The 26,554-nt window shown below is 62.8% G+C and overlaps 3 protein-coding genes across 6 annotated transcripts; 1 reads left to right on the top strand and 2 right to left on the bottom strand.

Annotated features, from left to right (window-relative positions):
- The first annotated feature begins 657 nt into the window (after nt 1-657).
- Nucleotides 658-12,576, top strand: ENG (endoglin). Its single transcript, XM_075772909.1, has 15 exons — nt 658-1,068; nt 5,194-5,351; nt 7,413-7,547; nt 8,150-8,312; nt 8,524-8,680; nt 8,900-9,032; nt 9,267-9,441; nt 9,523-9,665; nt 9,807-9,944; nt 10,330-10,374; nt 10,508-10,618; nt 10,745-10,990; nt 11,207-11,270; nt 11,357-11,458; nt 11,919-12,576. The coding sequence occupies exons 1-15, from the start codon at nt 1,011-1,013 to the stop codon at nt 12,035-12,037; spliced, it is 1,947 nt and encodes a 648-aa protein (XP_075629024.1). The 5' UTR covers nt 658-1,010; the 3' UTR covers nt 12,038-12,576.
- On the bottom strand, nt 12,412-18,624 carry FPGS (folylpolyglutamate synthase). 4 transcript variants are annotated; one of them, XM_075772912.1, is made up of 15 exons: nt 17,618-17,775; nt 16,220-16,348; nt 16,045-16,098; nt 15,863-15,927; nt 15,670-15,784; nt 15,491-15,568; nt 15,154-15,215; nt 14,951-15,053; nt 14,785-14,862; nt 14,566-14,713; nt 14,389-14,487; nt 14,057-14,207; nt 13,876-13,951; nt 13,464-13,530; nt 12,412-13,361 (listed from the first exon to the last, which is right to left on the bottom strand). In XM_075772912.1, the coding sequence occupies exons 1-15, from the start codon at nt 17,720-17,722 to the stop codon at nt 12,934-12,936; spliced, it is 1,758 nt and encodes a 585-aa protein (XP_075629027.1). In that variant the 5' UTR covers nt 17,723-17,775; the 3' UTR covers nt 12,412-12,933. The 4 variants fall into 4 exon arrangements, with proteins under 4 accessions (XP_075629027.1, XP_075629026.1, XP_075629028.1 ...); XM_075772911.1 differs by having other exon boundaries at nt 12,807-13,361; nt 15,491-15,571; XM_075772913.1 differs by lacking the exon at nt 17,618-17,775 and adding an exon at nt 18,503-18,624 and having other exon boundaries at nt 12,807-13,361; nt 14,389-14,713.
- Nucleotides 18,348-25,698, bottom strand: CDK9 (cyclin dependent kinase 9). The gene is made up of 7 exons (XM_075772914.1): nt 25,543-25,698; nt 24,943-25,024; nt 24,034-24,124; nt 21,932-22,098; nt 21,564-21,735; nt 21,339-21,487; nt 18,348-20,156 (listed from the first exon to the last, which is right to left on the bottom strand). The coding sequence occupies exons 1-7, from the start codon at nt 25,632-25,634 to the stop codon at nt 19,791-19,793; spliced, it is 1,119 nt and encodes a 372-aa protein (XP_075629029.1). The 5' UTR covers nt 25,635-25,698; the 3' UTR covers nt 18,348-19,790.
- Nucleotides 25,699-26,554: the final 856 nt, after the last annotated feature.

The following is a 26,554-nucleotide window of genomic DNA, read 5'->3' as shown; positions in this document are numbered from 1 at the left end:
GCCTCGCTGGCTTCCCTGGCAGGTCCCCATGCCGTCTCCCTGCCCGTGGCCATGGCTCAGCATGGAGACCACCCCCGGGGGCCTGCGCCCATCCTCGGCATGGGGCTCCCAGCTCCCAGCCCCCCCGTCAGCTGTGTGGGGGATCTCACCTTGGGCAGCAGCCGCTGGCACTTGCGGGAGGAATGGGGCAGGGGTGCAGGAGAGGTCCCCTGGGTGTCCCCAGCCACCCCATGGCTCCCACCTCAGCAGTGCTTTGCTGTCATCCCCTCGCCCAGGCAAGCCTGTCCCGAGGGACCTGCCAACCCCAGACCCACCGGCCAGGTGGGGAGATCCAGGCAGTGCCTGGCTGTGGCCTGGCCAAGGGTACAGCTGTGCCATGGGACCCTCCATCTGCCCCATGGCGCCAGAGTGAGCACCCAGGGCCATGGGGTAGTCATGGGCCTGGGACATGGTGACCCTGCCGGGGTGCTGGCTGGGGGCGATGTGGGCTGAGTGTCGGGATGCTGTGGGGCAGCCCCCGTCCCCATTGCTGTGCACAGCCCCTCCTCGCTGTGCGGGTCAGGCTGTGCTGCAGCAGTGTACCCGGGTGGATTTTCGGGGGGCACACCCCACCCGGGCACTTTCCAACTCCCGTGTCCCACCCTTCCACTCACCAGTGTCAGCCCAGTAGGGTCCCTAGGGACACCCACCGCGGGTGCTGGATCCCCTCGGTGCTCAGGGCGCTTCCAGCGCACCCTTCCGGAGGTGATGCCCCGCACCGCGCTGTGGGGAAACTGAGGCACGGCTCCTCCCGGGCGGGGGGGGGGGGTGTCCCTCCTCTTCCCTCCCCGTTGCGGGCAGGTCCCGCCGCCCCCCCCCCGCCGCCGGCACGGCCCCAGCGCCGCCAGCGGCATTTCCTCCCGTCGCGGAGCCGCGCCGCCCGCGGACCCTCCTCCGAAGGGAGTCGGTTTCCTGCCGCCGCCGCCGCCCGGCACTCGGCGCTGGCTCCCGGGGAGCGGCCGCAGGCGGACATGGGCCCCCGCGCCGCCCCGCTCCTGCCGCTGCTGCTGGCTCTACTCGGCCACCCGGGTGAGTGGGGCGAGGGGGGCACCGAGGGGGGGACCCCCGGGATGGGACCCCTGGACGGAACCCCTGGGACGGGACCGGTTGCGGGACCCCCCCCCCGGTGACTCCATCCCGGAGCAGCCTGGGGACAGCGGGGCAGCGGCCGAAGGGGTCCCGGCTGTGCAGTGTCACCCCCGGGAGAGACGGTTTGTGGGGGGCAGCCCCGGGGCTGAGGAGGGACAAACTCCCCCAGCCCCGGGGGGGACACACACCCAGCACAGCCCCGCCGCTCCCCAGGACCCCCGAAATCCAGGCTGCGTCACTGGGGCTCGGGAGGTGTCGAAGGCGCCGTTGCTGCGCCCCAGCCGAGGCGGCGGCACCCGAGGGGTCTGGGGCAGCATCGGTGGCCTCCCAGCACCGGGGGGGGTGTGGGGTGGACAGGGACCTCGGGGAGGAATGGGAAAAGCCCCGTAAAGCCCCATGTCGGTCATGGGGACAGAGCTGGGGGCTCGTCCGGCTCCGGAGCGGTCGGGCAGGGAAGCACTAAACCCACCCCAAGGTCCCTGCGAAGGCACAGGGGGCATTTTAAGGGGAGGCTGGGCGTGGGGACCCCCGTGCAGGACGGAGGGCAGGGAGCTGGGGTACCCAGGAACACAACCCGCTGGCAGAGGGAAAGGGACCTGGGAAGGCAGTGACAGCCCGGCAGCACAGCCTGTCCCGGCTGGGTCAGGCCCTCCCGGCCACCGCAGGGGCCAGCGCCAGTGGGTGCTGCTGGGGTGTCCCCGCTGGCAGGCTCTGCGCCCGCTGCCTGCCTGCTGTCACCCCCTGGTCGCTGCCCAGTAGCTGTGCCAGGCGGTCCCTGTCTGGTGAGGCTGTGCCGTATGAGCCATGTCCCCCATAGCCATGCCATACGGTCCCCGTCCTATGGCTGTGTCGCGTGGTCCCCGTCCTACATAGATGTACAGTAAGTCCTGTGTCCTCTGTAGCTGTGCAGTTCAGTCCCCATCCTACAGCTGTGCCATAAGGTCCATGTCCCCTGTAGCTGTGCCATATGGGCCATGTCCCCCATAGCTGTGCCATACGGTCCCTGTCCTATGGCTGTGCAAAAAAGTCCTCATCTACCGTAGCTGTGCCATGAAGTCCCCGTCCTATGCCTGTGCCATGTGGTCCCCATCCTATGTAGATGTACAGTAAGGTCTGTGTCCTGCGTAGCTGTGCAATGCAGTCCCCATCCTATAGCTGTGCCATGGGGTCTGCATCCTACATAGTTGTGCCATAGAGGCCGTGTCCTCCTTATCTGTGATGTACAGTCCCTACACCATGCAGCTGTGCTTTCTGGTCCCTATCCTACACAGCTGTGCCAAGCTGTCTCTGTCCTATGTAGCTGTGCCATACAGTCCATGTCTTTTTTATTTGTCCCATACAGTCTCCATCTTATATGGCTATGTATACGGTCTCTGCATTAATATGGCTGTGCTATATGGGTTGAGTTCTATGTCGCTATGCCATATGGTCCCCATCCTGAGTAGCTGTGCCATATGTTCCCTGTCCTGTTTAGCTGTACTATACAGTCCCCATCCTACAAAGCTATGCCATACTGTCCCTGTCCTGTATAGCTGTGTAACGCAGTCCTTGTCCTGTGCTGTACAGTCCATAGCTTACGTAGCTTAACCATGCAGTCCCTGTCCTATGTAACTGCAATGCAGTCCCTGGCCTATGTAACTGAGCTATACAGTCCCTGTCGTATATGACTGTGCCCGTATGGTTCCTGTCCTGTGTACCTCTTCCATATAGACCATGTCCTAATCATCTATGCCATACCATTCCTAACCTGTGCAGCTGTGCTACATGGTCCTCATCCTATGTGACTGCGCCATACCGTCCCTATCCTATGTAGCTGTGCCACATGCTCCCCATCCTGAGTAGCTGTGTTATGTGGTCCCCGTCCTGCCTAGCTGTGCCACACAGCCCATGTCCTGTCCAGCTGCTGCCTCTCCCCCACGGGGACCCGTGGGGCTGGGGGTGCCCGTGGTGGGTACAGTGCCATAAGACACAGCAGGCTTACAGAGGAGGGGGACTTTGTGCTCCCCCCCAGCAGGGACCGGTGCTGCTCCCCATGGAGCGAGCACAGCGGTGGGTCATCCCTTCCCGTCCCTGGGGAGAGGCTGCTCGGCTCCCAGCTGACTTAGAGAGGGGCAGGAGTGACGTGGCCTGTGTGAGCCCTAAAGCCTGGTCCCATCTGCCCCATCATCTGATCCTCAATGCCACCTCCGCGTGGCTCAACAGCCAGCAGTGGCTCGGGGGAGAGGCGACAACCTCTCCCCTGAATTTGCAGCACTGGGTCCATCCCCATTCCTGACCCAGGCTAAGACTGGCCAGCTCGTTACACAAGTGCCAAGGCGGCGCAGCCGGATGCTGGGATGCCGGAGTGGCGCTGCCTGTCCCATGGGGCATCCTGCGCCGCCGGAGCCACCCCAGCCCCCGCACCCCCGGCCTGGCACCCCTGGGCGTTGCTGTCTGCCCAGGGCCTTTGATCTGCTCCCAAAACCCAGGCATTGTCCCCCTGGTCCTTGACCCGCCGGGGAGTCGCAGTGGGACTGTCCCCGCTCCCTGGTCTTGGCTGCGCCAGAGTGAGGGAGAGGGCAGGCGGCTGGAAAAACATAAAGTGGATTTTCTTTCTTTCTTCCTTTTTACTTTTTTTTCCCTTTCCTGGAGTACAAAAATAACAGTGCCTTATCTGATCGCCCCGGCGGCCCAGCTGAGCCCCCTTATCTGATCCTGACATAATGCTGGAGCCCGCTGGCTTCCCCGGGGACTGACGGTGCCCGCCTGGCACCGCTGCCCCGCATCCCCTCTGCCGGCATCCCTGCCCTGCGCTGGGGCTGAGCCCGGCCACGGCCCCCTGACCCTGCCTGACCTTCCCGCGGGATGCTGCCAGAGGTGTGATGAGCTGCCCGTCCTCTGCCCGGCGATGCCAAGGACCATGTGGCCTTGCCCGGTGCCGTCGGGACAGGAATGGAAGGGAAGAGGGACGCAGCCTGCGGCGCCCAGATAAGCAGCTGTTTATCTTCCTCCCGATGCTGCCGGCCGCGCGGCCACCGCGCCGGGGGGAGGAAGCGCCGGACAATAGGTGGGCCCGCAGCCGCGTCACTTGTGGGGGGGGGGGTCTGCTCTGTGACCCCGCTGCCACAGCCATGTCACCCTGATGGCAAGACGCAGGCTGCAGACGCCGTGATGAGCACAACGTGGCACGGGTGGCCATTTGCTGGCTGCCGCATCCCAAAGCCCTGACACCCGGAACGTTGCGCTCCCCGGCCCCAGGTCCCTGTGGGGGCAGCTGGGTGGTCCTGCTGTGGGGTCCAGTCACCGCCCGGTGCTGGAGCCACCAGAGAAAGGACCGAACAAGAAGGGATAGAGCTCAATGGCCACCTCTGAAGCAAACACAGCACCCCGGGCACCATGTCTCCATCCTGCCCAGCCCCTTGCAAGGGGGCACCCATGGGCGCAGGTGGGGCCCCAGGACACCTCTCATCATAGGGGCCAGCTCGAGGACAGCCTGGCCGCAGCAGGGCTGCCTGTGGCGGAGGAAATGGCTGCGGCAAATGGGGATTTACAGGATCAGGCCTTCAAACGGCTGTTTGCACTCAGGATTTCCCTTGGCAGCCGCCCGCCGGCCCCGCTCGCTCGTGCGCGACACGGGGAGTTCGGGATGGGGCAAAGCTCACGCCTCAGCACCCGTGGAGGATGAGCTTTACAGCCATTTCCATACCTGAGCTTCCCTCTTTCCTGCGGCATGGGGGATGTGGGGGGGCTTCCGCCACCGCCCGAGCGTTCAGGGCAGCTGGGTGCGAGTTTTGGCACACAGCAGTGCCGAGCGGGGACAGCGGATTTTTCCAGCACGGATCTGAGGTTCATTAACGTGACTGCAGCGGGGGCCAGCAGCAGCAGACGAGCCCCAAGCAAGCACGTAGCAGATAGTCCCGTGGGCGCTGTGCCGGCGATGGGGCCGTGGTGACGCTGCGCCAGGGGTGCGGGGGCAGCGCCAGGGCTGGTGTTGCAATGCAGCCCCCTCCCACATCATGTCCCCCCCGTGTTGTGTTACCCCACGTCCGCACGGCGGGGACTGACGGTCTCTCGTTTTCCACCCAGACCCCGGGAGAGCCGAGGGCTGCAACCTGCAGCCGGTGACAGCGGAGCCACCCATTACCCTGTCCTACGCCACCAGCATGGTGCCACGGGGCTGCGTCAGCAGCGGCTCTGTGGGCAACAGCCATGAAGTCCATATCCTCAGCATCGAGTGGTCCAAGGTGAGTGAGTGGGGTCCTGGCATGTCACTCCAGCACTGTCACCCCAGCACTGTCCCTGCCGGGCAGGGTGTCCCCGCTGTCAAAGCCATTTCCTCTAAGGCGCAGCGAGAGGACCCGGATTAACCCCTTCCATGGTGCCTTCGCCAAGCTTCCCCTCCCACAACGAGGATTTAAAGTCTTTAGATGCACCCTCTCAAACAGCCCGTGCCTCCGGGGCTGGCCCTGTGCTGGGTGTCCCCGGGGAGATGTCCTGGTCCCGGCTCAGGAGCAGGGCAGAGCCGTGGGCATGTGATGGGGACCACACCGGGGAGGGAGGGATGGAGGGAGGGAGGGAGGCACATCGCTTGAAGGCAGCCAGGCGAGCGGAAACTTGGCCACCAGTGTTGGCATGGCCTGCTGAGGGGTGATAACCGAATTGTGGGTGCCCTGGGTGTCTTTTGGGCAAGGACAGGCACAGAGCAGCGGCAGGGCTGGGGCTGCATCCCTGGTACTGGTTGGCACTGGTGGTGGTGGGTTTGCACCAGCACATGGGTTTGCACAGTTGCTCTGCAGCACGGCCCGGCTCCCCTTGCACTAGCTGGGCCCCAGCGAACCCAGCACCGGCAAACTCATCACCCGGCGCCACGCTCTCCCCACCCCCGCCACCTCCCAGTGCTCCCAGTTCTGCTTTTCAGGGGGAGGCGGAAGCCAAGCTGGGAGCTGCTGGGGAAGGTGGGTTTTGCAAGGGCCCCTCTTCCCCAGCCTGGTGTGACGTGGCCCTGGCACCCCAGTGCGTGAATAAGTGCCAGGGGTGCCCTGGGGTTGTCACCGGCGGCGGCGGGGGACATGCACTGATGTCACGGCTGCGGCACCGAGCCCTGTGGCGCGCAGGGGGAGCCAGGCAGAGACGCGGCTCCACTTATAGAAGAATTACTGGAAGCCGCTTTCTATAAGCAGATCCCCACGATGAAAAAAAAAAAAAAATTAAAAAAAGAAAAAGAAAAAAATAACCTGAAAGGCGGCGGCAGGGCTGCGGCAAGGCTCCTGCCGCTCGCGCAGCTGAACAATGGAGCGCTGCAAAACACGAGGCAGGAAAAACAGTCGCCAGCTCCTCCCCGACGTCCGGGGCCACCCGGGGTCCCCGGCCACCCACGCTTGCCACGGGGCCACCGCCAGGCCGGGATGCCCACGACCCCGTCCTGCCGGCCCCGTGCCCAGCACTGGCGGCTGCCTCCACCCCCCTGGTCCCTGGCTGGTTTTCCCTGCCCGCCACCTGGCTCAGCACTTTGCGAGCGGTGATTCAGACAGCAGTTGCCAAACTTAGCGCCTGGTGTTTCGGCTTCCCCATCCGGATTTCCAGCTGGAGGCCGCCAGGCAGTGCCGGTCAGAGGGAGTGGTGCATGGCACCGCTGTCCCCCTGGCATCCCTGTGCACCAGTGTGGCCAGTCCTGAGCCTGGAGCGGCTGCACGGTGCTGGGATGAGGCTGGCAAACCCACGAGGGGATGTCCTGCTGCCCGGGTTGGGGATGCTCTGGTGTTCCTTTGGGGACACCCCGGTACCTACAGCGGGGATGCTCCGGTGCCCAGGGTGGGGATGTCCTGGCCCCAGTGTGGGGATGCTCCAGTCCTCAGTGTAGGGACATGCCAGCCTCTGGTGTGGGGACACCCCAGTCTGCAGTGGGGTGACACCCTGGTGCCCAGTGCAGAGATTACCCAGTCCCTGACGCAAGGATGCCCCCAGTCCCCAAGGGGGGTGCCTAGACCACAGTATGGGGGTGCCCTGGAGCCCAGTGTGGGGATGCCACCATCCCTGAGGTGGGGATGCCCTGGTCCCTTGCTCGGGGGAGCCGGGGGGTGTTTGCTCCCCTGGTGTAGGTACACATCCACATGGCGTCTCCACATCCCCCAGCCTCCCCCTAAACCCAGCCACGGCTGCCTCCTGGACGGCTCGTGTTTGGGGCCAGCCCGAGGGCTCTCCCTGCTGCCTCTGGGGGGGTGGCTGGGGCGGCGGGCAGCCAGGGAGGTAACAGCAACTGGGGCTTGGTGGCCGTGGTGGTGACAGTCTCCCTTTCTCCCCACCAGGACTCTGCCTTCCCGCTGATGGTGTCCGTCACGCCGCGAGCCAGTGGCTGCTCCCGGTCAGCGGTGCTCGTCCTCCTGTGCGCCCGCTGCTCAGTCACCATCACCTCCCTGTGCCCAGACCTGCTCATCCGCACTGTGAGTGCTGCAGCCCCGTGCCAGAAGCAACCCTGGGGGGGCAGCAGGGCTGGGGCCACCCCTGGAGACATTTGTGGGGGGGGGTTCCTGGAAGAGACCAGTATCCCCATGCCTAGAGACAATGCTCATGGTGCCCCAGGGAGGAGGGGATGCGCCTGGCTGCTGCTGGCGGTGCTGAGCGTGGGGCTGGCCAGGCAGGGAATGACGCACAGGGCTGGAAAAAGCTCCCGTTTCCTCCAGCCAGCGGGAGGAAGGTCAGAGATGGGGTTTGGCTCCAGTGAGCTGAGCCGGGGCCGGGTGCTTTGTTAGCAAAATAAACCTCCTGCTTTGTTTGTGGCTAATAATAAAGTGGGCTGAGTTCTCCGCGTGCCGCTGGCCGCCCATGCCGCTCCCAGCCTGTGGACCCAAAACACCCCGTTCATCAGGGATGACCCCCAGCCACGAGGGAGGCAAGGCTCCAGGGATGCCCTCCTGGCTTAGCTTTACACCCGCATCCTCCATCCCGGGGGAAAGGCTTTCCGCATTTTCTCCACACCAGCTCACACCGGGGAGGGATGTGCCTTGCCCCCCCACCCCAGCTCAGGCTGCCGCTCGCCCCACAGGATGCCCGCCTCAGCCCAGAGACCACTTTGGCACCAGGCCCCGAGCCGCCTGCGGCCACCAGTGAGGAGCAACTGCTGGCCTGGGCTCAGAGCACCTACCAGGGCATCACATCCTACAGCAAGCTGCGGGACCCCCACTGGGTCCAGCTCCACCTCGGAGAAGGTGTGTGGGGCTGGGGGCTGGGGGCAGGGGGGGCAGGGGGGGCAGGAATGCTCTCCCTGCTCCCAAAGAGTGACAATCCACCGGGGAGAACCACGGTCCCAGGGGAGATGCTATGGGGAGCAAGGCCCCTGGCCTCGAGCATCTCCCCACCTGCTGAGCCTGGTTTGGCTTTGGTGATTCCCCCCCCCCAAACACACACCCCTCTCTGCAGACACCGGCAGCCCCCAGGACTGCATCCCCCAGGAGCACTTTAACGCCACACTGCACCTTGAGACCAGAGTCATCTTCCATGGGGTGAAGGGCTGCTCGCGCGAGGACGCCCAGAGCACCAGGGCCGCCCACATCATCCGCCTGCAGCCTGAGCCCAGGTACCAGGCAGTGCCGCCCGTGGGACCCCGCGGGGGGGGGGCAGAGGGGTGGGACAGGCAGTGACACAGGGGGTGGGACAGGTGGTGGGTCACACTTGGAGAAGCTTGGAAAGGGATTGGGCTGTCTCATAGGCAGAGCCCTCCCCATCCCAAGGCGGGGGCTGCGGGATCCACCGACGCAGGAGGCTGATGCTGAAGTGGCATCTCATGGTTTCACAGCTCCCCCATCATGGAGGTGAACCTGTCCCTGAGCTGTCCCAAGAGAGCTGGGAGCAACCAGATCCTCATCCTGCAGAGCCGGGCCAATCTCACCTGGTCCCTCGCCGTTGACAACTGCCACATCCAGTTCCTGGTAGGGCTGAGTAGGATGTGTGTCCTCCCACTGTCACCTGCCAAGATGCCCAAGAAATGCTGGTGGCATGGGGGTGGCAGGAGGGCACCTGGGAACGTTGGGCACGGAGAGCTGGCAGCTCCATCGCTGCGAGCCCTCCTCCCAGGGATGAACCCAGAAGCCATCCCTGCCTCGAACACCCCCAGCTGTCCCCGTTCCCACTCAGCCCCCTCCTCGCGCTCCTCCACCCAATAGGTCTCCGGGAACTACAAGATCACGACCCTGTCCTCCCAGCTGATCCCCGGGGAGCTCCTGCCTGACACAGAGCAGGGCCTCATTGCCAAAGCCTTCGAGAAGAACTGCAGTGTCATCGCCTCCTACTCCGTCATCCCAGCCAGCACCCATATCAGCCTGGAGATCCAGGAGCATGGTGAGGCCCCGGCACCTTGGGGCTGGGTGGGATGAGGGGTCCCGCCGACCCCGCTCAGCTCCCCATCTCCCTGTCCCGCAGAAGCGGTCAGGAGGGCACCTGTGACACCTGCCCCCTCAGCCCCCACCACCGACTTACTGTCCCGTGCGCTGCTGTTGATGCTCCAGCCCTGGAAGTGCACGGATGAAACCATGGAGATCGTCATTGCCAGGTCCCACCTGGAGGTGAGGGAGGTGGGGGTGGCTGGGGGGTCCCAGTGCCCACCAGCATCACCCAGAGGGGTCGAATCCTGCTCCAGGCACTCGGGGTGGGTGACGCGGGGCTGTCCCCAGTTGGTGGGTGACTGCCGGGTGCTTTTCTCCCAGCCCATCAAGGAGGTGGTGAACATCACCCTGCGGGACATCAGCTGCCAGGCAGAGAAAAACGCCACGCACTTCATGCTGAAAACCCCCCTCAGCCACTGCGGCACCTCGCTGGAGGGCAGGGGCCATGCCAACAACGAGGTGAGGGAGGGGTGGCCGGGGTGCTGCCCCCAGCCCTGCTGGTGCCCTGTGGGGTCTTCAGTCATGCCTGGTGGGACTTCTCCACTGGGACCGCCTTGCTTTTCCATGGTGGGAAACATCCCACTGCAGCCCAGGGCTGAGCCCTGCTGCTGCACCTGGGTGCTGGTGGAGATTGGGGCGGGGGGGGGGGGGGGGGGGGGCGTGTGTGTGGTGTGGATGGGACCCCCATCCCCTCCCATCCCATGCTATCCCATTCCATAATGACACACACGCCCCCAGCCCCCCCCATCCCATCATCCCCTCCCCAACATCCCAGTGGGGACAATAGACCCCCGGCAGTGGGGACCACTTGACAGACCCAACCTTCCCCCCCACCTTCTTGCAGCTCATCCTCAGCCTGGCCAAGGGCACAGCACTCCGGAGTGTGCGGGTAAGAGCCGGGTTTCTCAGCAGGCCCAGGGGTGGGAGCATGGGAGAAGGGTGCTGGTGGCACTGCCAGCTGGGTGCTGGGCACGGCAGGGTGGAGGGGGGCAAGATGGCCTCAGCACCGTCCCCGCTTGCAGGTGGCCTTCCAGTGCATGATCCCACGGGAGCTCTTCCTGCGCCTCTTCCCCACTGCTGCCTTCGAGGCGCCGCAGACAGAGCTGGAGGTCAACAAGGAGGCCTTTGTGCAGGTACCGCCACCGGCTCGGTGCCTGGGCTGGGGGTGGGGGGGGTGTGTGGGAGTGGGGGGGGGGTGCTTGTCCAGCCAGCCCTAGGCCACCAGCCCTGACGGTGTCCCCCTTCTTCCCCCGTGGCAGGCGTCCATGCGGTGGGAGGACCACCCGTCCGACCTGCAGCTGAAGGAGTGCTGGCTGGCGGCACCGGGGCGGGAGCCAATGCTGCTGGTGCAGGGCGGGGAGGCACACGGCGCGGGGGTGGCTGTGCTGGAGGGCCCCCCCAGCAGCCACGGGAGGAAGGTCTGGCGCTTCCGCTTCACCTACACCGTTCCTGAGGGCAGGCACGTCCCCTTCTCCGCCACCCTCAAGTGCAAGGCCGGCTTGCAGGTCAGCGTGAGTAACCCCCCCACCCCGTGCTGCCACCATGCTGGTCCCCACCTTCAGCAGTGGCAGCCTGGGGGGGGGTTTGTCCCACACCACTGGCTGGCAGAGCCTGGTTGGGAGCAGCATCCCCGGTCCCCAGAGAGCCTGTGGGCTCCCAGCCTGTCCCCCTGACGGGGTGTGGGGGTCTCCGCCCTCTCACTCCAACCTCCACCTCTGCAGAACAACACCATCTTTGAGAAGGTCCTGGAGGTGACGGTGAAGGACAGCTGGCGGCTGCCCAACAGTGAGTGTGGGGCAGGGGAGGGGGCTGGGGTGGGACAGGGACACCCCCCCCAGCATGGTGGTGCTGACGGCCTCATCCTCCCACAGACCGTGGGCTGGGGCTGGCTGCCGTCCTGGGCATCACCTTCGGCGCCTTCCTCATCGGGGCGCTCCTCACCGCCGGGCTCTGGTACATCTACTCGCACACCCGTGAGTATCCCCTGCCCCTGGGGACCCCCACAGTGGGATGGGGGAGGCCACACACGTGTCCCTTGCTGGGTTGCCCAAGTGGCCCCCTGGCCCAAAGCCCCCTGGCTGAGGTCCCTGGTGACCCAGGGACCAGGCTGCTGCGTCACCGTCCTCCATACGGCCCTTCTGGCAATGCTACAGGGGAATTACCTCACTCAGGGGGGCCACAGATCCCCATGGTCCCCCCCCTACTGCCCTGGGGTCCCCCCTGCCACCTGCCCTCCCTCCTGCTCCTGGTGCCACCATGGCCCATGCCCATCTCCATCCCAGGGGCTCGGGGGCCGGCTGGGGAGCAATCCGGGAGGGTTTGTGCGTGGCGGGGAGTCCCAGGGGGACGAGCCATGGCCACTGCCAGCCGTCCTGAGTCTGGTTTCCCCTTGGTGTTTCTTCCCCCGGCCCCACGGTGGGTGGCGTGAGCCAGGTCCCATCTCCAAACTGCAGCCGGTTTCCAGCACAGCGCCAGCCTCGGAGAGCAGCAGCACCAACCACAGTATTGGCAGCACCCAGAGCACCCCCTGCTCCACCAGCAGCATGGCCTGACCCCCCCCCCCCGCACACCCAGCCCCCGGCTGCCAGACTTGGGGACCCACCCTGGCCCCATTAAGCTGTTTTTTTGCCCCAAATCTTAGGCCGAGCCCAGAGGGGGCCTCCGTTACTCATTCAGTGAATGCTTTGGCCCTCGGAGGGCAGCCCATGCTGGGGGGCGGGGGGGGGGCACCCTGCAACCCCCCTGGGGTCCACTGCTGCTGGGTGCACCAGGGAGGTGGAAAGAACAGCTATTGCCAAAGCCCCCCCCCAAGGCTCCCCATCAAATGGGGGGGGGGGCAAAAGTGGGTGCCCCCAGGTTGTGCCCCAGCACTTGGGGCGACCCCCCACACCCTCCTGCATCCCCCCAAGAAGACAGCGGGCACCACTAGGAGCAGCAAGAGGTTTATTGAGGGGGGGAAAAGGGGGGTGCTAGGCGCTACTGCCCCCCCCACAGGGTGATGGGCAGAACCAACCCACCACCCCCCCCCAGCTCCCTGTCCAAGTTACAAATTCTTATTAATAATAATAAAAAAAATCTTCTCTACGTTAAATTAGTCACACCCTGATGCCGAGCCTCACCGCGGCTTGAGGCTCCCACCTACTGCACCCCCAAAACTGCCCACCCTCCCTGGGCGCTGGGAGCCCGACACAGCCTGGGGCAGCCCCCCCAGAGCTCAGAGGCCCCCCTAGTCAGTCTCACCAAGGCAGGCTGGGGGCTGGGAGCATCCCCCCATGGCCAGTGTCCCAGGGGGCAGACGAAAGGCACTGGGGTGAAAAGGGCCGAGCTGGGATGGGGTTGGGGTCCCACCCTTGGCCACCGCTGAGCATCATCGGGGGCAGAACCAGCGCTTCAAGTAAAATGAGGTGCAAAGCGCCATCCTGTGTCATCATCCCCCCCCCCCCCCCCATCACTGGGAGAGCGCAGGGTCGAGCAGTCGGAGGACTCCCCCAACCAAGTGCAGGCTGCCGGTGACAAGGACGCGGATGGCAGTGGCCTCCCGCAGCAGCACGGCCCCGCTGCTGGCAGCGGGGTGCAAATGAGCCCCCGTGGCGGCAGGCGCTGCCAGCTGGGGGTCCCGGCCCTGTGCCACCCACCGCAGCGCCTGGGCCAGGCAGGGGAAGACGAGGGCTGGGGAATTGAGAGGTCGCGGGGCCGGGGGAACCAGAAGCAGGGTCCCTCGGGCAGGGGCTGGCTGCAGCAGTCCCCCCGCCCGCAGGGGGGCCGGGAGCCAGGGGTCCTGCCCCCCTTTCTCCTCCAGCAACCGGGTCCACATCTGCTGGTTCTCCAGGCAGCGGGTCAGGGCGTTCTCCAGCGTCACGTTGAAGTTTTGCTGGTCTGGGAGGGATGGGAATGGGGGGGGGGGTCAGGGATTAGGAGGGGCCGGGGAGGGGTTGGGGATGGGGGGGCCGGGGGAGACCCCGGCTCCCCGGCACTCACCCGCGTTGTTGGCCACCGACACCTCCGTGAAGTTGGGGCAGAAGACAGCGTAGTCAAAGTGGCAGGGCTGTGGGGAGATGGGGGGGGGGTGTCAGCGCTGTGGGAGCCCTCGGGACCCACCTGTGGGATTTCCACGGGGACCAGTCCCACACCAGGGGGGGGTTACAGGGGTTTGGTCTGGGGAGGGGGTGATCTGAGTCCCCCCTTCCACCCAGGGCTGCGAGACACTTGGGGAAGTGCACCGAGGTGGGATACAAGCAGGGACAGCAGGGTGGACAGCCAGCCAGTCAGCACAGGGCATCAGCTCCACCTCACGGCTCCCTGCACCCACAGCAAAACAGGTCCCAGCACAGGCAGAGAACCCAGGTGTCCAGGCACAGCGACACCCCCCACACTCCCCCCAAAACCTCACCAGCAGCAGCTTGAGCAGCGCCGCCGTGTCCCGGTCCCCCGTGGCGTTGAAGAGCAGCACACGCACCTCGGAGCCGCTGTGGGGAGAAAGGGCGGGTGGCCCATGCCCTGTGGGGACTCCCAGCACCACCACCACCGTGCCCCCCCAGGGGTGTTCCCCCCACCTCATGTCCCCTCCTTACTCATGGGGCTTGTCCTGGTTGAGGGCGGCCTGGCGGAACCAGCGGACGCAGGCCTGGACGCTGCTGGTGGTGTGGGCCCCGTCCAGGTACCACGTCACGGGGCCGTGGGGGAGCACCTGGGTCCGGCCCAGCCACTCTGTGTCTCGCAGGCCTGGGGAGGGGGGCACAGGGCATGGCTGGGACCCCCACATCCCACACCCCTGGCACAGGGATCCCCACGGGGATCAAACGTGGGGTGGGCAGCCAGGCTGTACCCTCCAGCGGGGGTCCCAGCACAAGACCCCCGAGCCCTGAGACATGGCGGGGGGGGTCCCGGCACAACCATACTGCACCTTGGATCATGGCATTGGTGGGTTGGAAGGTGGGCGCCAGCGGCACCGACCTCCCCACCAGCTCAGTGCCCGGTGACATGTCCTTCAGCTTCCCGAGACCTGGGGGGACGGGCGCCCTGCTGAGACACAGGGGCCATGGTGGGGTCTGACCCCCCCATCTCAGTCCCCCCGCCTTACCCCGGCAGCCGCGGCGCTGCAGCCAGGTCCGTGCCAGCTGCAAGGCCAGGGCAGCGTTGGAGCGCTGGTGGGCACCTGCCAGCCCCAGCTCCAGCACCCGGTGGCCCCCCTCGAAGGCATCCAGCTCCGGGCAGATGTACAGGGGACACTGTGGGGAGAGGAGGCTGAGCCCTCCGCCATGGGGTACCCCCCATCCACCCCTACCACGACCCAACTCACCTCCCGCTCCTGGGCTCGGTCCCTCAGCACTTCCAGTGGCCGCTCCGGCTGCACCACGGTGAAAGCTGGCACGCCAGGCTGCGAAGGACAAGGGTGCTCAGGGCCACGGGGGTCCTCAGGAGCACACCCCAAAACTGCAAGCAGTGGGAAGAGCAGGTCTCCCTACCTTAAAAATGCCCCCCTTCTGCCAGGCAATCTTCTCCATGGTGTCCCCCAGGATGCTGGTGTGGTCGATGCCCAGGGAGGAGACCCCGCACACCACCGGCGCCCTGGGGACGCAGCGTGGCAGTGTCCCTGCTGTCACCCTGCCGCAGGGACACCTGGTCCCAGCAGTCCTGAGGGGACAGGCTCAGTCCTGTCAGCTCCTACCTGATGATGTTAGTACAGTCATAGGCGCCGCCGATGCCAACCTCCACCACTGCCAGGTCCACCTGGGGACAAGGGGACACTGGAGCCATCACAGGGCCACCAGCAGCATGTGTTCCCACAGATAGGGTGGGCCACCACCCCACCGAACCTGTGCCTGAGCACATGCTCCACCCATGGGGGGACCATCCATCTGGCACAACATCCCCTGGTTACAGCCATGACAGCCTGACTGATGTAAGTTCTGCCCCAAGTGGGGGCAGGACTCCATGTCTGTCCACTCCCAAGGTCCCCACCAACCTGAAATGCCCATCACAAGCTGGAGGCCACCACCACCTACCTTCTCCTGCAGGAAGACGTGGAAGGCCATGATGGTGAGGAAGCGGAAGTATGCCGGCATGCTGGTGTGTGCTGGGTCCTGCTGGGCAGAGTGGGCGTAAGGGGACAGCACGGGGGCACACAGCCCTGGAGAGGTCGCCGAGGGAGGGAGCACCCCCCCACAAGCCCCACTGCCCCCACCTTGGTCTCCTCCAGGCGGTTGTAGACCAGCCAGAAGTACTTGCTGAAGAGCTCCTTGCTGATGGGCTGTCCATTGATGCGGATCCGCTCACGCACCTGCACCAGGTGAGGGGAGCTGGGGGGGCAGAGCAGGGGGGACACGGTCAGGCATGGCGCCACTGGCCCCCCTAAGCCCCGCCAGCCCCCTGCCCACCTGTAAAAGCCCGTCTTCAGCCCGTAGCTGCGGAGTATGCACTCGGTGAAGGCGCACGCCGAGCCCTGGGGAGACAGCAGCATTAAACCCCCCCATGCCAGGGCAGGGGCGAACAGAGCCAGAGACGCCAGCAGCCCCCCCTTGCCACCCCAAGCCCCCACAGCGCTTCCCGCCTGCCTCACCTTGCCCTTCGTCCCCGTGACGTGGATGATGTTCAGTCGATCCAGGTCCTCGACCTGACGGAGGTCAACCACCCCATGAGACCCCCCGTGGCAGCCAGTGCCGAGCATAGCAGCACTGTTGCCGGGATGGGGGGGCAGGGATGGGGAACACCCCCCCCGTCCTTCAGTCCTTCACCTTCAGTCCGCTCCTCTCCAAAAAGCCGTGCATGGCTTCCAGCTGGGCCCGGGGGTCGCCGCGCTCACGTTTCACCTGCTCCAGGTAGCTGGCGTTGGTCTGCAGGGTGTTGAGGGTCCGGATGGCGTCCTGGAAAGACCCCCGGGGGGTGGTCAGGATGGTGCCCGTCACTGTCGCTGCAGGGCTGCCCACACCGCCACGGCCCCGGGGGCCAGCCTGCCCTGTGCCCGCCGCACCCCAATCCACCCCATCGGACTCGGTTCCCTCGGCGGTGCCCGCGGCCGCCCAGGCCGGCAGCATCTCTGCCACGGCACCGCGGGGTCGTGCCGGCAGCGCCAGAGCCCGTTGCAGGGACGGGCTACTTATCAGCGGGGGGGAGCCTGCCCCTCCCCGGGTGCCCCTTTGGCCTCGCGGAGGGGGGGGGGGCGGGCACAGGGCAGCCCAGCACCCAGCACCCACCCCTGCCCCAGCGGGACAAGGCCGCCGCAGGCACGAGCAGGCACGCTCCAGTACCAGCACGCCCGCCCCGCTGCTGTTTAATTAGAGGCGCAAACGAAGCAAGAGCCGCACCTGCACGGTGCACGTGGGACAACCCGGCTGCGTGGCCACGGGTGCTGCCAGAAATCACCGGTGCCGCCGAGCCCCCCAACCCGTGCTGGGGAGCGGGACGCAGGCCTGGCCCTGGCACCGCTGTGTGCTGCAACGGGGACCTGGCCCGGGACAAGCCCACGTCCCCACTGCGGGGACACCCCACCCAGCAGCCGGACCCCGTCCCAGCAGACCGCGGCGTGGGCACCGGTGGCGCTTCTGGCTCCGGTGGTGGTTCTGGCTCCGGTGAGCGTGGGGCAGGGGCAGGACCGCGCCCGACCCCCGGGGGGGTCCCTCAGCCCGGGGACTGCCATCGTCCCCACGCCGCCAGGCAGGCAGCCGCACGGGCCCGGGACGCCCCAGCCTCCGGCCGTGATGCGCCGTGGCTGCTGGACCGGCTCCCGCTGCAGGCCGTGGTCACCCCGGTGCTGCCACGAGGGACGGAGGTTTGCGGGGTGACGGTCGGGCACCGGCTGTCCCCAGCGGGAAGAAAGGCGAGACGGCGAGCAGCGGCTGGCGCGGCCCGGGGCTGCGGGAGAGGGGCAGCCCCGCAGGCGGGGGGAGGTGCACGGTACCGGAGCCGCCTGGCCGTCCCGGCCGTGTGACCCCCGCCCACTCCGGGGCTCGCAGGCCTACGGCTTGGCGAGGGACCGCCGGCCGCCGCTGCCCTCCAGCGCCCGGCTCGGTGGGGTGCCCGGGGCCCCAGCACGCAGCCCGGCAAGCCTCCCGGTGCCCCGCCGCACGGCCCAGGCCCCCGCCGCAGCGCTCGGTGCAAGGTCCCGCTCCCCGCGGCGCCGCCCCCGCCGGTACCTGATAGTCCATGGCGGGGGCGCGCGCCGGCCGCGTGCTGAACCGGCGCCCAGCGGCGGCAGCCCGTAGCGCCCCGCGCAGCGCGCGCAGCCCCCGCGCCACCATCCCGCCGCGCCGCGCGCCTGCTGCCGCAAGCCCGCGCCGCCGCCTGGGGCGGAGCTGCCCCGACCCGCCCCCCCCCCACACCGCCATCTTTGAAACGGGCAGTGCTCCGCCACGTCGCAGGGGGGCGCCATCTTTGCGAGGGGCAGCGGGGGGGGGGGGGCGGCCGGGAAGGGACCCTCCTCCCCCCGCGGAGCCACCTCCGGGCGAGGCGCAGGGGGAGCCCCCAGCCGCCCCCCAGGGCGAGGGGGGGTCGGGCATAGCACCGAGCCCACCCCAGCTGGAGGCTCCTGAGCACGCCAGCTCTGTGGCCCCGGCAGCCCAACACCCCCCCCCCCCCCCGAACCCCCCCTTCACCCGGTGCCAGCAGAGCAGCCGGGCTGCCCCCAATCCCCTCCTCTGCTCACGCTACCGGTGCTACTGCACTAATCCACTGCAGCGCTAATTGCGGCAACCCTCCCTCCCATTAACAGGGCAGGGGGGTCAGAGCCCCCCAGGAGGGCAGCATCGGCCGGGCAGGTGCCATGTCTGAACCCACAGCTGGGCGCCTGTCCTCAGGGATGGCAGGGGGGCTGTTTTACAGCACTCCAGGGGCTTTCTCCGTTCAGGAAAAAAAAGCGACACAAGGTTAAAACCAGCCCTTTGGGAAAGGATTGTGTTTATTCACCACCGGCAGAAGTCAACTGGCTTATTGCTTACAACCAACTTCATTTTTTCCAAAGAAACCAAGCGCCCCCGCAACCAGACACTGTTTCACAGAGCCCTGCACCAAGAGAGATTTACCTTGTACACGTCCTTTATCATCCTCACTTTATGTCCTGAGAACGGCCCTGCTCAGCACCGCTTCCTGCCCTGAGACCTTATGCTACTGACGTGGCTTTTGCCATTAGTCTAGTTAACGGACAACCTATCAAATGCCAAAGGTTATCACCTGTGCGTGTTGTACACATTATTTGTTTGAAAGTCTTGGGATCCACAGGGCTCACTGAGAAGATGGTCAGCTGCAGCTGACAGCCATGGAAGACAAACTGTTCAGCAAGCGGCTCCGCTGCAGCCGGCTGTGAGGGAACACTTGCTCTGTACGAGTCGGTCCCGACAAACTCTAGCAGAAGGTGTGCACGCACCATCACAGTGCATCAGGCTGGTCGCTGCATCTGGGGAAAGCAGCGGTCTTGCTCTAGACTCATGCAAAGAGCTCCAGGACAGAGGGGCGGACACGCGAGTGTTTAGTCACCCTGGTCCCAGCACAGCATTCCCAATATGAAAGCCCTGCCAACAGCGGGGCAGGAGGTCTCACCCCAGGCTGGGGCCAACACTCGCAACTCCCTTCTCCATCCAAACCCTTGCCACCCCTAATTGCAGTTTGCGATGAAGAAAGCATGGATGCTGTGTGCTGTTAGAGACCAGCGATTCCCACTGTAAATCCCAGCTGTATGAAGCAGGCAGCTCTGCCAGCCACCCCTCTGATCTGCCCAGTAAGCCCCTTTCCAGGCTAGAGCCCAAACTCCAGTGAGAGTTAGTCACGCTGCCTAGAGTGACTCTGCCTTCCCCAGGACACCTCCGCATTACTCAGAAGCACCTGCCTCGTCCTACATCAACGCTTCAGTGTTCAAAGGATACGTCATGCAGGAGCTACAACCAACTGAGAGAACAGAGACACCTCCCAGCAGGGCCCAGTTTGGTCCAGGGCAGCTACTCCCAATCCTGCCAGTCACAGCACCATTTGCCAAGAGCCCCAGCACTGACAGAGCCACTATCTCCATCAACAGGTCCATAACGATCGATCCACAAGATTAATGTAACTAATACAGAGCGTTGCAGGGGGGACATGGGCTCTGTGCCAAAGCTGCAGTGAAACAACCCCAGGCTCGAAGGCATCACCTCCCATCACGCAGCTCCACGGTGGCCAAGGTGCTGCATGAGGAGAGGAGAGGGCAGAGCTCGGTTAAAGCCAGAAGGCACTTCGCCTTGAACAAAGTCCTTTCCCAGACAGAAAGACATCACCGGGACAACCCCACTCAATGTGACCTGCGGAGCAGCCCAGCCAGGACCCCGCTGGGGAAGCCCTCACTCAAAACACCCTGTCAAATTCAGTCTGGTTGGTGGCAGCTGGGTTCCTGCCCTGGTTAGCCGGCTGCTGGGGCATGTGCCCACCCCTCCGGCGTGGTGGGGCCAGGTACTCGAACATGGACTGGTTGTGGGTGGACAGCATGTTTTTGAGGTCCGAAGGCATGGGGTCTGACCAGAAGAAGTCGTGGTTAAGAGCATCATCACTGTCGATCCGCTGAGCGGGATCCAGCACCAGCAGCTTGTCGATGAGGTCCAGTGCATAGGGGTCCTTAACATAGGCTTTCAGGCGATCCTTCACCTTGCGCTTCTGGCCCTTGGGGAGATCCAGCTTTTGGTACAGCTCGTATTTATCCACATTCGGCCAAACCTGGGAAGGGGCAGGAAGGGAGGGTTGGGAAGAAATAGTTATGGACAGGAGAGGACAAGCCATTTTTGATGCTAACACCCTCAGGCAAACCAGGGCGAGGTCTGCTGAGAGAACAATACTGTTTTATAAGCTCCAAGCCAGCAGACCTTGTTCCCACAGCATGAAGGAGGCACTAAAGAGTGCACTAAAGTCTGGGAGACACACGGACAAGTCAGGACGGAGCCCTCCTGGTGTGGAATGGCACGCAGGATGGTCCAAGATTTCTGGTTCTCCCACAAAAGAGCTACTAGAGAGCACAGCTCAGGCCAGCTACAACATCCAGAAAGGTAAAACGATAACTTATTGCTAAATAACATCCTGGATGTACGTGGTACCTTTTATCCTTAGAAAGCAAAGCCTGCTGCAATCACTAGCGCTTACCTCAACCCTGATCAGGGAGAGACAAAGAAAGTGCCTTCAGTGTAGGCAGATAGTGTATGTAACAGGCATCAGGCCTCTGCAGCTGCCTGCACAATACACCCCACTAGATTACAGTCCAGGCCAAGAGATCCCCCAGCTCGATCCCCCACAAGAGGGCAGGACAAGCTGCCACTAGATAAGATGCTGAGAAAGGGCCAAGCTAATGCCACAAATCACCAGCCAGAATTAAAGAGGCTTTTCAAGATGACCAGTGCACAGCACCTGAGACAAACTCCGCAAGACAAAACAAAAATCCCTTTGTTGAGCAGAAATTCAGAGGGTGTTTCTCTGAGAGACAACCCCCAAACACAGCCTAGAACAGATTCCTACAAGTAATGTTCTGTTCTTTCACACTCGGAGCAGCTAGCATCCTCTCCGGGCTCAAAAACAAAGACACGACTTGCCCCTCCAAAAGGAAGGTCTAGGAGGCCAGGTTCACCCTCTTATGTTTAGGAGGTTGAACACAAGTAACATGACAGCTGTAGTATACACAGAGCAGCAAGAAAAGCACAGCATCCCGCTGTGCACTCAGCTCCCAGGATGCAATCAGCATTTGCAGAAGTTTCCTCAGCCTCCCTACCAGCAGGAAGCACACTCCAGTGCCAGGAGCACGCAGCAGCCAGCACACAGGGCAGGGAAGAGGCCCAGGAGCGCCTGGTCCTAGTCCCTTCCCACACCACTGCTTCACAGCCCTCCACAGCTTGCCCATGCTCTCGCCCTCACCTCCGGCGTGATGGATCCGCAGAGCTGGCTGATGAGTGTGAGCTGGTGCTGCTCTGTGTTCCCCTGCATGATGGGGCTGCGGGTCCACATCTCTGCCATGATGCAGCCTGCACCCCAGAGGTCAATGGGGGGACCGTAGTCCCGCTCCCCTAAAGGGAGATGCCGTGTTAGTCACCTGGGGGAACGAGAAGGGCAGAGAAGCTGGGAGAGCCCATCCCCTCCTACCTAGGAGCAGCTCTGGTGGCCGATACCACAGAGTCACCACCCGGTTGGTGTAGCGGTTTGGCTGGCTGTTCTTAGCCAGGCTGAAAGCTCGAGCCAGCCCAAAGTCCGCAAGCTTCAGGACTCCATCCCGTGTTATCAAGACATTCGCAGCCTTCATGTCCCGATGCAAGATCTGTACAAGGACAGACATCGAAAGGTTAAGCCATTAAGGTGACCCTCCTCAGGCACCTGGTGCCAGCAGGGCACTCAGACTCCGGAGGTGGAGGACAAGGAGGGATTTCCCTACAGCCTGTGCTAAGACACCCACTCCTTGCAAGGCCATGGAGAACAGGGTGACCTCAGAGCACAGCATGGATCCAGCCCGTTACCTTGTTCCTGTGGATGTAGTAAAGTCCATTCAATAGCATCTGCATAACTTTCTTGATCTCAGAGAGTGTGAACTTGACGTGGGCATTGCTGAGAAGGCCAGCCAGGTCGTGCTCACAGAAGTCAAACACAAGGTAGATACTGCCCTTGCAGCGGTTGTATGGAGATGCTACAGGAGAGGCAAGGAGGGACTGTCAGCAAGGGACTCCTAACCCTGTCACAGCTCCTCCTGACCTGCAGCAACCCTGCTGCTTGCACAGTGCTTGCTAGACAAAACCTTACGGCACAGGAACACAAAGAGCCAGAGACACCCTGCAAGGCCTCAAGATCCTTCATAAACGGGTACTAAGACAGCTCAACTAGCAACAGAAAAACAAGGGATGAGGATCAGAGTAGCGAATGTCATCAGACAGATGAGAAAAGGGCATGAAAATCTTTGAAAGATTCGTTTTGTGATGTTCTGTGCACCTAACGGCTGTGGGGTTTCCTCCCTGCAAGCTGTTGCCAGTAGGTGCACATACTGCTAGCTGCCAGCTGAGCGCTGTCACTGATTGCATCAGTAACAGAGGAGGCACCTGCAAAGACAGCCGCAGGAAAAATGCAGAAACAGAGAAAATCTCTCTAATATAACACTAGAAAGTGAGGTTTACTACAACCTCAAACAGTATCTACGAAAACAGGCTGATCCGGATCAAAATTGTTTAAAACTCCAACGCTAAATTGCAATTTTAAATCAACAACAGTAAACCTCAAATGAAGCAATCGATTTCAATCTTGTTCCTAGAGCACGCACGCAAAACATTATTAAAAAGAAAGGCAGATTTTTATCAGCTGTAATCAGCAAAACCTGCTGATCAGCAGCTCCAACCGGAAAATGACAGCTAAGCTCAGCCTCCACGGAAACACACCACTCTGCCAGCCAGGAGGGTGCCTGCTAGACTAGGTTTGCAGTTCCTTACACCGATATGGCCCTGACTGCACCTTTCCAACATAAAAGAAGAAAAGCTTCAAGTTTGACAACAGTAAATGGAACATTTTTGCTTTACTGGAAACTGAGGTCAAGGTGGATTCAGATGAAAACCGGAATTCAAACAAACCCCAAACAATTGACATGTCTACAAAAATATTTACCTTAGGTATGCCAGACATGCAATCATCACAACTTGTTTAATCACACAATGAATTAAAAATTAACTTCTTGTCAGTGTTTCTACTCATACCTGTTCAGACAATAATTTACACACAGTGGAGTACTGCAGTAACTTCAAGTTCCCAATCTTAGGCCAGGGATTTCTATCAGTTCAGTGACCGGACTTTTTTAAAAACACCATCACCAGATACATGCTACTTTTGTTTTTATTTAACTGAAATGACTGACTAGAGAATGGCAGGCTTTAACATCAGCTGTCCTTTTCAGAACTGTTTTTCCAGTACAAATGCATATAAGAGAATTATATATAAAAACTAGCGAATGTTTTTAAGCAGTTTCACTGGAAATGGAGCCAAGCCAGGTGCACAGAGCATGCGAGTCACACAGCAGAGGCACGCTGCGTGAGGTGGAAGCGTGGCTCAGAACTGCCCCGTGTGAAGTCCCAGCCCTCACAGCACGAGCAGTTACTGTCACTTGCAGAAAGAGACGTCGAGCGAGTCTCCAGCTGGAGCTGTGTCATCAGCTTGGAGCTGCTGCGAATTGTCATAAGCCAACTGAGAGGGACGGCTCCGGCTCCTGACAGGAACTGACTGTGCACAGCCATGACATCAGCTCCAGGCTCAGAACCCTCTACTTCAAAGTCTCTCCAGCACTGGTTTATTTAAAGCCTCTCAGACAGGAGTTTTCCAACACAGGCAGGATTCACCAACTTGGCACAGGCATATCCTACCGGGACTGACAACAGCTTTTTCTAGCCAGGCTGCACTAACATCCTAACTCATTTAGAAACTGCTTCCCAAGATAAGTGTACCATCATCCCACATCACAGGCAGGAACAAAGGCCCATGCTCAGCTAGAGAACCCCACTCCCAGCACAAAACACCAGCCAGCTCAGTAGCAAAGGAAGGCAGAAAGAAACTGACAGCCAATGCAAGAGAGAACCCCGCAAGCTACCTTTGGTCCTGCAGATTTCAATGAGGTTCACCACATTCTCATGTTTGAGGAGCTGGAGGATTTTAATCTCTCGCAAGGCGGTGATGGGGAACTGGAAAGGAGAAAGAGAGAACGGGGTTTAGGAGCGCAGGAGACCAGGCCACCTGGTCAGCTGCCAGAGCAGCTTGGCAGGGGACCTGCTTGAGCAGCACCATGACAAGTCACTGAAGGGCAATCAGAGCTTTAAAGAGAACACCAACGCTCGGATTGCCAAAATGTATTCACCATCAGGCCACCACTGCTGAGAGAGATTCTGCCATGAGAGAGAGGTATTTGGGTGGTGCCAAGATGGGCACACAGACACCCCTTCCTCCTATCCTCACCTTGCATGTTTGTAACAGGACATGGTACAGCCCGGCTTGAGCTGCAGAGTAGCCTCCCCGGCTGCTGCCTGCACTGCTTATGCTGTTACTCTCTCCTCAGCACGTCTTTGCACACCCCTGAGCACGTGCCTTTCACACGTTACCCAGATCCTCCATGAACAACAGCCAGCGTGGAGCCCTGCGCCGGGGGTGATGAGGTTTTGCACAGGAGGAGGAACGTGAGGGCAGCATCACCTCCCAGCAGCCGTCCTGCACAGCCCAGTCACCACACAGCTACAGCACCACACAGCTGCCACGTGCCTTTGCAGCTGAGAAGGTGATAACAGGCCGTACACCTCAGCTGGGCAACCACAAGACCCAACATTATCACGATATCAGCAGAGAGGACAAAAGCCACACCCTTACAGGTTCAGGCACATTACAGCAGTAAATATTGTTAAAGGACTGAGTGAAAACGCATCTCTGCCATCCCAAAGATTAGCTTTCACCTATGAACACCGCAATCCAGGCCTTCCCAAACACAGCCCAGCCACGCTCCCACACTTACCCCCTCCTTCTCATTTTCCATCAACACTTTCTTCAGCGCTACTTTCTTGCCTGTCTGACGATGTTTGGCTTTGAAAACTTCCCTGTAAAAACAGAAAGAAATCCATGAGCAGCACAAGGAAGAAGGGAAGGAGCCAGATACTGCCGACCAGGACCAAACAAGACACACTAGCGTGCCACACAGCCAGCTCTGTGCTCAGCCACTAACCAGCCCAGCTACATCCTCTTTGGGCCAAAGACCCTCAGGACCGGCTGAGCCAGCCCAGAGCCCACAGCTCCCACAGCCAGTTGCACGTTTTGGGCAAAGTTGCAGGTCCCCACCCCGACTGTCTCCAGGGTAACTTGCCTCGGCCGGAGTCTGAGACAGAGCGGGGCCTCGGAGTGAGAAAAACCGGGCTCGGGGGCCAGGCTGGTTCCCAGCGGCCAGAGGGGAGACTGGGGAACGGCCACCCAAGCAAGGGGCACCCAGGCTTGGGGCGGGCGGGCCGCGGGGCTGAGGGGGACAGGCCCGAGCTGCAGGCCCGACGGCGAGGTAGGCCGGGGAGGGGCGGGGAGGGCCGGGGCCGGGCGCGAGGTGAGCCGGGGCCGGCGAGACACTTACCCGAAGGTGCCCTGCCCGATCTTGGCGAGCTTCTCATACTTGGAGACCTCATCACAGAAGGGACACTCCACCATATCGTACTGCTTCGCCATGCCGCCCGCCGCCGTTGCTACAGGAACGCGTCACACACCTTCCGCTACGTGCCCCACCCTTTCCATTCTGGCGCACCGCCCCGCGAGGCCTCCTGGGACTTGTAGTCCGCCGGCGGCGGCCATGTTGTCACCGCCTGTCAGTCGCCGGGGTGCCCGGCTGGGCTGTGCCTGCCGCTGCCGCCAGCACCCCTCTGCTGCCGTGGCTGGCCCGTCGCCCGGCCGTGTGCCACCCCAGAGTGTGCCCGTGTCCGTGCCCGTGCCCAAGCACCCTCAAGGAAGCAGCCCCGTGCCCCCTGTTGTCACCCACATCCCTCCACAAAGCCCAGGGCACTGAGCAGCCACTGGTGCTGGTGGCCCTAAAGCATGTCACCATGTCCCCTGCATGCCTAAACCCATGAGGGATTTAATAGCATTTCTGCTCCCTGGCTCTGTGCTGCACCTGCACCCGGGGGCTGTGGCGAGGGGACCCCATAGCCAGGGCAGGAGGACACCAGGTCCTGGTCCCAGCAGGACCCCAAGTCCCTGCTCTGCTGGCAGAGATGTGCCCAGCTGGGGACACCATCCCCCTGGCACTGCCCACGTTTGGGTGCAGACCGAACAGCTTTGGGGTTGTTTGAAACTGGTCCCCAAGGCAGGGAGCACAGGGAGCCAAGCCAGAGCAGTAGCAGAGATGGCTGCTGGCATCCTGGCCACAGGAACTGCCAGGTGCTGCCTGGGAATGAGGGACGACATGGACACTGGATCCTCGCTGGTCCCAGGCCACCTTGTCCTGCATGGAGACACCCCTACAGGGCACCCCGAGGTCCCTCAGCAAGAGAGAACAGCTGGTGGCAGGGGGCTCCTGCTGGCAGTGATGCCATCCGGCTGTCACTCTGCGGGGGCTGATGAGGGCAGGGGATGAGTCCCAGATGTGCATGGCA

This window comes from Balearica regulorum, chromosome 20, assembly GCF_011004875.1.
Source record: "Balearica regulorum gibbericeps isolate bBalReg1 chromosome 20, bBalReg1.pri, whole genome shotgun sequence".
Classification (NCBI taxonomy): Eukaryota; Metazoa; Chordata; class Aves; order Gruiformes; family Gruidae; genus Balearica; species Balearica regulorum.
This window is presented reverse-complemented; position numbering and strand designations above follow the sequence as displayed.